This window comes from Scardinius erythrophthalmus (genome assembly GCF_964197995.2).
Source record: "Scardinius erythrophthalmus genome assembly, chromosome: 15".
Taxonomy (NCBI): Eukaryota; Metazoa; Chordata; class Actinopteri; order Cypriniformes; family Leuciscidae; genus Scardinius; species Scardinius erythrophthalmus.
This window is the reverse complement of record NC_138235.1, coordinates 15,786,462-15,798,654: the sequence shown is the minus strand read 5'-3', so window position 1 is coordinate 15,798,654 and position 12,193 is coordinate 15,786,462. Positions and strand designations below refer to the sequence as shown.

The 12,193-nt window shown below is 40.5% G+C and overlaps 1 protein-coding gene across 1 annotated transcript in view; it reads left to right on the top strand.

Annotated features, from left to right (window-relative positions):
• Positions 1-3,764: 3,764 nt before the first annotated feature.
• Positions 3,765-12,193, top strand: part of slc26a6l2 (solute carrier family 26 member 6, like 2) — a gene marked incomplete at both ends in the record, with an annotated part of 31,725 nt that continues 23,296 nt past the window's right edge. Inside the window, 4 exons of the mRNA XM_081387105.1 lie at positions 3,765-3,925; positions 4,209-4,348; positions 4,942-5,052; positions 5,215-5,387. Of these exons, the coding sequence (XP_081243231.1) occupies positions 3,765-3,925; positions 4,209-4,348; positions 4,942-5,052; positions 5,215-5,387 (585 nt within the window). The remainder of the gene's footprint in view (positions 3,926-4,208; positions 4,349-4,941; positions 5,053-5,214; positions 5,388-12,193) is intronic.

The window sequence follows — 12,193 nt, the reverse complement described above, 5'->3', positions numbered from 1 at the left end:
GTAATACCCACTGTGCCATGCTGACCAATGCCGGCCTGTGCACTGTGAAAGTCACCAGCTGCAACCACAACCTTGTCAGACTTAAGCACTGTACCTCAATGGGACTCAATGGGCCTCAACCCGGAGAAACCTAAATGCATTAGCAACCAATTCGGATGCATCCTGTGACACCACAGCCTTGCTAGAAGCTCAGTGTTATAGGTGCTAGGAAAACCCTGAAGCCTCTCAGCCGTTTATGAAACAGAGACTCTTGCATTAGACCAGTCCGAGCCACAGCTACAGGACAGCCCCTATGAGCAGGGCTAAGAGGAAGACTATATAGCCTCTGCCAAGTCCATAGCATTACATCTAGCAGCCAAACCAGGCCATAGATGAAATACGAAGTCGCTCGCACCAACTTAGCACCGGTACAATTTCTGACACATTTGCTGTTGTTGTAAAGGGCCCTCTTCTGGGAAGGAGACTCATGCTCATTTGCATTTAAAAATGTTTTTGCTTCCACCCAAAAAAAGGGCATTTAGGGCAAGTTATAATAAATGGTCCTTTTGGTATTTTGAGCTGAAACCTCAGAAACATTCTGGGGACACCTGAGACTTATATTACATCTTGCAAAAAGGGTCATAATAGGTCCTCTGATATGATCTGATAGATTGGGGAGGGTGACAGATCCACTTATTCCAGAGTGGACCACTTTGTGTGGCTTAGCCCACCTCATCTAGCATCTGTTCAGCTCTAAACCATGAGTATACTAACCAAGCCTTGAGAGGTGAGCCTATGAAAGAATGAACAGAGACCACATTCAGTTTCACCTATCTGGACTCATAAGAATATCTGTCAGTGAGCACAACCATGCTTTAATCCCAGACACTGAACTGGGAGAGGGTCAATCTCAACCCTACAGACGCTATTATCACCGCAAGTTCACCAAGGAAGCGTGTTATACTGCACTATCACCTCCTACTCTGGAGAGGGATACAGATAATAAGTGAGACTTTTACAAAAGTCCTCTACATTTTATAAATCTGCCCATTCCTTGATAACTTTTAGGAAGCATACCAACATAGAGACAATGTTTACACTAACAGCTCTCTGCTGAAAATGAGCTGATGGAAATGCTTAAAAACACCAGCTTTTTAATCCATCAAACCTCCTCTTCCTCGAGGCCACATTCTGCCTAACACCCCCAGATATGCTAGAGGGAGGGCGTCTTATAAAAGTGGTATGTGATATGTATAAAAGCGTATATATTAAAGGGCCGCATCTTTTCACCGCGACTAACACCTTCAGCATCCCTCAGAAGCCTTACATCAGAGGAGCATGCTAAACAACAGCATTGCTCTGGACCAGATAAGAAAGCGGATCACCTCATCTCACCACAACTTCACACTTTCAATTAACATCAGTCCATCCTATGGACCTCAGCCCCAGAGGAAAATGCTGAACAACAGCATAAGATAAGATAGCGGATCGCATAACCTCACTGCAACTTCACGCTCTTGACATTTGTCCATACTTTGTGCTTAAACCCCACCAAAAGCAGGATGTAAGCACTAAGCAGTGTTCTCCTAGAGAAGCGAGCAGACATTAACTGTGTCCACACTCTCCAAACCTAAAAGCTGGAGAACTCTTCCGTATAGGAAAACTCCTGCAGGTCAATGAAGGCTGTAAGCAACATCAGCGTAAGCTGAGACACCACCCTCGGGCAGCACTGCTGAGAGGAGATTGGGCAGATTGGGCAGATCCCATGGTGTGTAGAGACCCAATGGCCTGACTTGCCGCCACATTTGCCTTGCCACAAGCCGCAAGGAGGTAAAGCAGAGGAGGCGGACTCATTTGATAACACCTGTCTCCACTCTACCAACCTGCAACACCATGATCGAAGGGCCTGAACTGAGAGGTGCAAACACTTGACTCTCATCCCAAAAGAAAAGAGGCAAGCGAGAGAGGAGCTCCCTCACTGCGCTTGCTCTACTCCCATTAGCAAGGCAGGAGCCTCCAAAGAGGATGCAGCACCAGGGAGAGAGAGCAGCAGAGCTAGCAGGAGAAGCCCAAGAAGGGAAAAACTCCTGGCAGACTCCTTCCCACGCTCTGCCTACAATCCCTATGATCGATCCCGCTCTGCCACCTTGGCAGCCGTGGGACCCAAACCCCAAGTTGCAGATACTCAACTCTCATCCCTCAAGAGAGAATCAAGCAAGAACAGAGTTTCTTACCACTCTGTTCCATACAGAACTTACAAAGTCCCTTTAAGGCAAGTTATTTCACTCCGCGTCCGTCTTTGAAACGCCTCTCAGCCAATGCACATGTGCAGTCATAAGCGCATGTCTCAGAACACTGTTTCTATAGCAACCAGAGCTTCTAACGGCAGCTGAAGTGACTTTACCAATAGGCGATAGGCCTTTGTCACACTTCCTGCTTCCGGAACGCGGAGTAGGGATTCAGAACTTCCGGTCAACAGTATTTCTCTATAAGGATTTAGATTATCAGCCATAATGTCTAAACCATCCGAGGTAGACTGACCACGAGCTATGAGGTTGTGAAACGAAGGTTTTTGCTCCTGTAGAAGCTACAAGTTCGTATAAAATTTTAAGAAAAACATGTTTTATCTGCGATCTTATGAAAAAACCTACACTACCCACAATCCTAAGCGTAGCAGCAATGTCTGCTGATTGGTCCAACTCGCTGTTACCATAGAAACGTTTACCTTACTGGCGAAAGGCTAGAGCTATAACAACAATGGCAGGCTACACCCGCAGCTGTTGTTGTAGTGTACCGGGTTGCTCTGCACTTGAGAGTTTTCATTTACCATCCAAACCACATCATCATATGTGACTTCAGGCAGGTTGCGGAGAGATTTGGTCCAGCGGTATCTATCGGACTCCGCCATTGTAAAAAGCTAACCGGAAGAGCCGTATCCCTACTAAAAGACGTACTTCCAGTCTTCAATTTTTTCGTGACATAGGCCTAGTGGCTATTGCACTTTCTCTAATTCTATATAATTCAATTTCTCTATAATATGAGTGCACCATCTTTGCATATCTTAAGTCGTTGCTACATATCAAGTCTGATTACTTTGTCAGTTCTTCTAACTCATCTTGCTCACTTGGGGAAGTCATCTTGGCAAATAAAACAACTAAAAGTAAACTGACAGATGATGACAAAAAAATATAACAATTGGACAGTGAGCAAAACCTGGTCAGGCTTTTGTTACAGCTGAAGGGACAGCTTTTAGTGCTCATTGACAAATAAGGTGTTGCCTTTTTATATTTTCATTCAAGGACTGAAACTGTAATTATTTTGAACCTCATTCCTGGTCAAGCACAGTGTCCAAATAACTCTTTTAAAAACACTCCTTTTGTCCGTGTGTTTGTAAGTCAGTGAAGTGTCACAAGTTCATTAAGAGATGTGTAAAATTTGGCACACTCATGTTTATTGTTGTGGGTGTGGTGTGGGATGGATCTTTGAAGACTCTGATAATGACCCAAGAACTTTTCCCATATGGACATTTCTAGTTTGAACAAAACTGCAGGCCTATATGAATCCTTTGGCTGCTCCTGTAGATGATTCCTTTATCTGTCTGTCATCTCTCCATGGAAACCTATACTCATTATTCTCAGTGAAAAGAAGAATCGTCACAAGATATATTCTCAGGGAGAAAAAAACATCTCAACTTATAGGCTACTTTACCCCCTGGGAGGGGTTTGAGGGTTTGAGGGGTTTGAGTTGCTGAAATCCCCAAACCTATAGGCAAAAAGGAACATACAATGAACATGAAAAGGACAGGCATGGGTTTCTCTGAACATGCTGGAGCAAAATTCTGCGTGGAGAGGATCATCCTGGATGAACTTAAACTAAAGGAAATAGCTCAACGGCAGACTGAAATCCACAGGCCCTCTATAAAGCAGAAGATCTGTGAATCAATAAGGTAAGGTTCAAAGACACAAAGTGTGTTGTTATGCAAGGAAAATGATGCAGCTCCCTTTATGACTAGGGTTGGGTATCATTTGAATTCCGATTCCGATTCTGCTTATCGATTATGATTCTTATCTATTCCTAATTTTGATTCCAATAAGGTTTTAAAAAAAAATCTATCTATCTGTCTATCTGTCTGTCTTTAATGAAATTGTTAACGGATGCCAAAGATTTAGAGTTAAACTATTTTCCATGAACACATTCTATAAAACTCTTATTCTTTCACTGTCTGCAAGGTGCTCTGTAGGACAGTGGAAGATTTGGATTGTAACATGGATACCAGTTTTGTCCTGGATCCCCCGGTATTCCGTTCAGGAGAATGGACTTGGTGACCTGGTTTCAGGTGTCAGTGTGGGAATCATGCATCTGCCTCAGGGTCAGTTTACAAGTTCAAGTTACAAAGCAAAACTACACATTGGATAAAAATTCACAAAATCTTCCTTGAAGAATAATAATAATAAAAAAAAAACATTGCTGGGATGTCCCCAAGAAAAAGGTTTGATAATCGTGATAAATAATGTTTTAATTAAAATATAACAGCAGAACTGAAAGGGAAGTCTCTAAAGGGATACAGTATAGAGGGGGTATTAAAAGTATGCACACCTCTGTTAAAACAGCTGTTTATTGTGTTGTAAAAAAGGAAGCAAACATAAATCATGTCAGAACTTTTGCATGTTTCATGGAAAAAATTGCAACCTTTATTACCACTGAAAACCAGTGACACATTTTAAGAGCAAAAAAAAAAAAAAAAAAAAAAAAAAAAAATATATATATATATATATATATATATATATATATATAAATATATATATATATATCTGGAATAATTAACTGCATACAGCACTTGGTCTGTTTGGACATCTTGACGGGATTTTTTTCCTACTTTTCTTTGCAAAAACACAAATTGGGTAAATTGCAATGACTCTCTATATCCACTATAAGTTTGTCTGTGTGTTGATTGATACTCAGGTATGGCATACGCTCTCTTGGCTTCTATCCCACCTGTGTTTGGCCTCTACACCTCCTTCTATCCTGTACTGGTGTACTTCATCTTTGGCACTTCTAAACACGTCTCCATAGGTGAGGGGAAGAGACTGTTTGCTAATGTGAAATGAGATTTTGTATTTGATACAAAATACATTTAAAACATCTAATTATAACGCATAATTGTCATACATACATGTATAGCCTACAATAATAATTTCTGACAGTGGGAATTCGCGCGCTTTCAATTGCTTTTAGGAACCTTTGCTGTGATTAGCATAATGATCGGGAGCGTCTCAGAGCGATTGGCTCCCGAGGATCACTTTCTGACCAATGGGACAAATGGATCAGTCGTCATGGATACGGAGGCGCGAGACGTGCAACGGGTGAAAGTAGCCGCAGCAACGACGTTACTATGCGGCATCTTTCAAGTGAGTCTTGCAAATTAAACAAGAATATGAAAACAAAGCATGAAAATACAAAATAATGAGAGAGTGAGCAAAGAAACGCATGTGAAAAACAATCAAATAAATAAATAAGAAAATAAAAGAATGAACAAACAACAACAAACCAAGGATTAGGGGAGAACCGGGGCGAAAGTAACAAAGCGATTTTCTCAGAGCCCTGACTACATTTGCATTTCAAGCTATGACAGCACTTTCAGCAAAGAGTATAGAAGTAACAAGAGGCGAAACTCCGTTGCAGTTTTGACAACAGCCACTAGGTGGCGCTTCGGTAGCGCGGCCGCCATTTTGGACTGAACCAACGGCTTTACTGGTAGCACAACTACTGTACAGCATTAACATTATGTCTGAAAATAATTGCAAACAAAGAAAACAGTGTTCTGCCATCAACTGCAAAAACTACCAGTGTACAACCAATCAACTAGCATTTCATAGATTCCCCAAAGATCCAGAGAGGTAAAGTAGAAAAGGTTTTATTAACTTTAAAGTGAGCTAACGTCAACGATAACAGGTGCTGTAACGTTAATGTAAGCTATCCCATAACCGCAGTAACAGTTTGCTAACGTTATGTATTTGGTCGAAATTGTCAAGACTCGAAATGGGCTTTTTAAATCGCATACTTTCAGAGATATATGAACACCTAACCTGGCAAATGACCGCTTTATTAATTCATTGTTATCACTAAATTAACCCTTTAACTGTCACCTTTTTTTCGCTTAAACATGAAAATCACTATCCAAACTTAAATGGTTGTAACGTTAGTATGGTTGTAACGTTAATACTATGGTTGGTCTTGTTTTAATTTGTCAGATTATTGTTGAAGTGAAATAAATTATGAAAGTGAAACAGAAAAAAGTTATATAAGTTTGAGTTTATTAAAATGTACAAATTTTAAAATATAATTATTTATATTTTATATAATATATATATATATATATATATATTACAAAATATATTTTACTCTAGAACTGCAAGAAAATGAAAGCAAAAAATCTGAACAAGTTGTGTTCCACATTTTAGGTTGATATGTTGATATCTCGCTCCCTCACCCTTTCTGCCGTGTGCTCTAACGTTACTGTTACACGGTTTGGAGCTGCGCGCTCTTGCTCGCTCGCTCTAGATTCCGGGTGATTTTAGCTAATTTGCGGGCATCAGGGAGCCGCTATAAATATGCGGGAGACTCCCGGATCTTCCGGGAGACATGGGATGTCTGCTCTAGAGATATTAAAAACTAGAAACTACTTTTTAGTTCATTTAACCGCTTTTGAATTTGAACCGGTATAGTTCAATCCTATGACAGCGGTGTTGCGTTCAGTCCAAGATGGCGGAGCTGCAGCTCTGCGCATGGGTGAGTTTGTTGCAATGGAACGTTCTATTGAGTTTCGCCTCTTGTTACTTCTATACTCTTTGCTTTCAGCACGCAGCCAGTGACGGAGCTGCCGAATATCACGTGACTTCATCATCGTTTCCCGCGGTTAGGTCCGGAAAGCTGTTTTCGAGTACGGTAAGTAAATTATTGAAGTACTTTTTTTCTATTTACAAGTTGTGTTTCTCGTTTCATGTGTCTCAGTAATGATCAATCTACAGGTTATTTAGTGCTGTAACACGTGACAGAGTTTTTCAGTATAATTATGACCGCCGCTAGCTAGCGAAAGCGGTCATATAGGGATTGTCAAAGTTTTTTTTCGTCATCTACTGAATTTTTCGTCAACGATACCAGGGACACCGAAACACCGGGGAACATGAAATTTGGTGGGCATGTAGCCCCACTAGACTTTTACGGAAAAATTTTGTTTGGTCCCCGGGGGCCACTCCCCCCCCCGCGCTGGGTCCCCCCAAACCCAAAAAATGCAGTTTTTCCTAAATAACTACCTGAACCGTGGCACTGAGGATGAAGACATTTTTATGGTATGTTGGTCTTAAGGGCCCACATCAACCTAGCCCATAATCGATTGTCAAAGGTTTTTTTTTTTTTTTTGCGTCATCTACTGAATTTTTTCGTCAACGATACCAGGGACACCGAAACACCGGGGAACATGAAATTTGGTGGGCATGTAGCCCCACTAGACTTTTACAGAAAAATTTCGTTTGGTCCCCGGGGGCCACTCCCCCCCCCCCCCCCCCCCCCGCGCTGGGCCCCCCCAAACCCAAAAAATGCAGTTTTTCCTAAATAACTACCTGAACCGTGGCACCGAGGATGAAGAAATTTTTATGGTATGTTGCTCTTGGGCCCACATCAACATCAAGGTGCAATATTATTCTGCTTTAATCGCCCCTATCTTCAGTTGAGATGTTCAGAACTGCACCATATTTCATGTGTATGATTAACTTGACATCCTCTGGGGGTATGCTAAGTTTCATAGAATTTCATCCATGGAGGGGTATAAAATAAATTCATTTATGTGCACATTTAGTGACTGTACACTCATCGGCCTGTAGATGGTGGTGTTGAGCGAAGGGTTGCTGTCACTAAGGTTGCCAACTGTCCCGAATTAGGCGGGACGTCCCGCATTTTGGGCCTAATTTATTTGTCCCGTGCGTGACCTCCCGTGTCCCGTTTTTTGACAAGCTGATAAACCACTGACTGATACAACAGCAACAGCAGCAGTGCTGACCACGACACTTGAGAATGATCACCGACACCTGTCATCATCCAATCACAGCTTTTTTTAATCACTGTTTTGAGACAAATCATTGTTTGATTTGCGAACATCCTCTGCCGTCTGGTCGCTTCCGCTTCAAGCCGGACTCGTCTCGCACTAACGGTAATTTCCTTTCACTGTCCACGTTTTGATTTCGGCTAATCAATTTTGGCGAATGCAAACAACGTGATTATTGTTCATGAGTCTAACATCCAGCCACGCAAGAAAACATGTAATCTACCTGAGGGAATAATATGCTCAAAAAACATTTCTGATTATTATTAATGTTTTAAAGCTTTTAGAAAGTACATAGAAAGCTTTTGTAACATTATCTTAACTGTCACTTTTGATTAATGTAATGCATCCTTGCTGAATAAAAGTAGGCAATTACTTTCTTTATTTTTCCCCCCAAAAAATAATCTTACTAACCCCAAACTTTTGAACTGTAAGCCTAGTGTATAATGTTAAAAAAGCTTTCTATTTTAGATAAATGCTGTTATTTTGAACTATGGTTTGTTTGTAATGTGACTTTTTTCATGTATGACATTAAAATTATTTTTAGAATTAAATACATAAATAGGTTAAGCAATACAAATGTGTTTATGTCTGATAACCTTTTAAACACAAACTTAACTGCAGACACTGAAATGACGTACACTGTGTGATACAGTACAAATATTTTGAGTGTCCCTCATTTTCCTATAAATAACCACGATTGTCCCGCATTTTCCTTTTCTGAAGTTGCCAACCCTAACTGTCACACACACACACATGCAGGAATACAAACAAACGCAAGCATGCACACACACTGACATCCACACGCACAGACACACACCCATACACACACACATACAAATCCACATGCACAGACACACACACAAACACACACACGCACACACATGTACACACGCATACATACACGCACAGACACACACACACACACATACACAAACACACACACATACACACACACACACACAGACAGACATGCACATACTACTACTTTTTTTAGATATATACATAAACACGCAATACAGCCAAATTGCTCCACGTCATTTATTTTTGTGGAAAGCCAGTGCAGGCCTGAGCGGCGGTCATATTTTGTACCGCCATGCAGTACATCTAGTTCGGGTTTAAATGTCAGGAGTTCCTGTCGGGACAAAAGTAACACTTGTTACACCGCTTCTAATGAGGTGATTTTCTCTGTGTTGCAGAGTTTATTACTGTAAAACATGTTTATGTCATATTATTCGAGTGAGGGTCAGAAAGACAGACAGAGGTCTGATTCAGCCAGACATGTATGAGAGGGCGTTTCTGGACATATCTGTCAGGAAAATGAGTCTTAGGGCAGCTGCAAAGTCGCATGGCAAATGCCATGTCACTTTGCTCCGATACTGCAGGAGGAGGGCAGAGAACAGTAGGGAGAAGACTAGACCACCAGGGTATAGGTCACACACCAAAGTCTTCTCTGTGGACCAAGAGAGGAAGCTGGATGCTTACATTAAAGGTACAATATGTAATTTTTTGCTTTGTTTAAAAATAGCAAAAATCACTATTTCATCATCTATTTTTTTGTTGTTGTGTACTTACATTATCCCGACTGTTTCCAACAACTTTCAAACCAGGAGAAATTTGTAATTTAATTTGAAGACACGTCCCGTTTCTTTATTTCCGTTTTGTCGCCGTCAATGGGGTCATATCCGCATTCTCCCTGGTTTCCGATCTTACTGCCATAGCAACCAGAGCCCTCTGATAGTAACCAAAGCGACAGACGTGGACAACTGTGTAGTTCATAATGTCTATCTGCACGCTGTTGTTGTTTCGTTCAAACATTATGGACCATGGCAAGCAGACTTTGGATAAAAAAGGAGAACTAAAACGAGAATCAATATCAGCGCTGTTTGTTTAAGAGGGCAGCTGATATTTATTTTGGCCTGTCTCCTAATAAGAACATTCTCCAACTTAATGAGGACAAAACAGAAGTTATTGTCTTTGGCCCTCCAAAACTGAGAATTAATCTCACTAAGGAACTGGTTAACCATTTTCCCTCAGTTTCCTCTCAAGTCAGGAACCTTGGTGTCATTCTTGACTCTGAATTATGACAAATTAATTCGGTTGTAAAAAATAGTTTTTATCAGTTGCGGTTAATTTCCAAACTAAAATCATTTTTGTCATTCTACGGTTATTCATGCTTTTATTACTTCTCGCCTGGATTACTGTAATTCCTTGTATTTGGGTCTTCCTCAGTCATCACTTGCTCGGCTCCAGATGGTCCAAAATGCAGCTGCAAGGCTGTTGACCGGGACAAAGAAATACGATCATGTTACCCCAATTTTAGCCTCGCTTCATTGGCTCCCGATCCATTTTAGAATTTAGTTTAAAATTCTGTTGTTTGTTTTTAAAGCTCTTAATGATCAAGCTCCCTTATATATTAGAGATCTTCTTACTCCTCTTGCACACACTAGATCTTTAAGATCTTCAGACATGGCTCTTTTATCTATCCCTCGCTCCCGTCTAAAATCTAAGGGAGATAGAGCCTTTGCTGTTGCCGCCCCACGTCTATGGAACCAATTGCCTCTGGACATCCGCCTTGCACCTTCAATTGCTATTTTTAAATCTAAATTGAAAACTTATTTTTATTCCCTGGCATTTTAATTATCTCCTGATGCTGTTTCTGTCTGTTCTGTTTGGTTGTTTCTGTGTTTTATTCTATTTGTTTTTACTTTGTTCAGCACTTTGGATAGCCCTGCTATGTTTAAATGTGCTATATAAATAAAATGTACTTACTTACTTACTAAGGAGGTCAGTGTAGTAGGCCTACAGTAAAAACACTCAACATGCAGCTCACTTAAACTGCTCTTACTAAAACCAGTTTAAATGCTTATCAAAATGTGAGATTTGTATATTCTTTAAATAGATTTTTCATTTTTATTCTAATTTTTATTTGTATTGACATTATATTTAATTTTTCCACTGTCTGTAAAGCTAAAAAACAAGACATTATCTATTTGTAGACCCCAAGCCACCAGCATGTCCCGTTCCACTAGCTTCAACAAAACAAATGTGTCCTCTTTTTTTTAAGAACTTGCAGACAGTTCTTCTCCGCGAACGTTTTGAAGCAAACGACATTTGGAACGTGGACGAAACAGTTAAAGTTTACAATTCATTAAAACTAAAAAAAAAGTTACAATGATTCAGTGGTTTAAAATATATGGGACAAATCTATTGTTATATAAAATTTAATAAACTATAGACTGTGATAATAAATACATACTGTAGCCTATACAGAAAAATATATACAGATTATAAATCTATGAGGTGAATAAATTTGTAATTATATAAAAACACTACATACGCACACACACACACATACACCTAGCTATAATAAAAACATACAAATGTATTAATTTATTATATAGAGATAGAGATAATAAAACAATAATGTAAATAAATATTTAACTATATACAAACACTAACACTAACTAAGTGTAATATATAAACACTTACAAATGTTCATGAAATCTCATCAAAGTTTATAATAAAATTTCAGGTACCACAACGGTCCAGGTGCCGGGTAAAATTATCGCCACCAAGGGGAAGTGCCAGGTCGGTGCAGTGACCTCTGGGGAGAGGGGGACATTGGTCACCATTGCCCTTGCTGTAAATACACAAGGCAGTTGCATTACCCCGTACTTCATCTTTCCCAGGAAGAAGTTCCTGGACCACTTTGTTAGGAATGGTCCCATCGGCTCTACTGGTTCTGCCAATAGTTCAGGGTGGATGCCGGATGTGGACTTTCTTGCCTTTCTCCAGCACTTTGCCAGACACACCCGTGTGAACCTGGAGTCGAAGGTGCTGCTCCTCCTCGACAGTCATTGGTCACACCTTTCTGTAGCAGCAATTGACTTTTGTCGGTCAAACGGGATACCATCCTACTATCTTTCCCACCCCACTGCTCATATCGTCTACAGCCGCTCGACAGGAGTGTCTTCGGTCCACTGAAGCGATATGTAAACACAGCAGCAGATCACTGGATGAGAACACATCCTGGAAAAACTTTGACCATATATGACATTCCAAACCTAGTGGCCACAGCTCTGCCACGAGCAGCAACACCCAGCAACATCACAT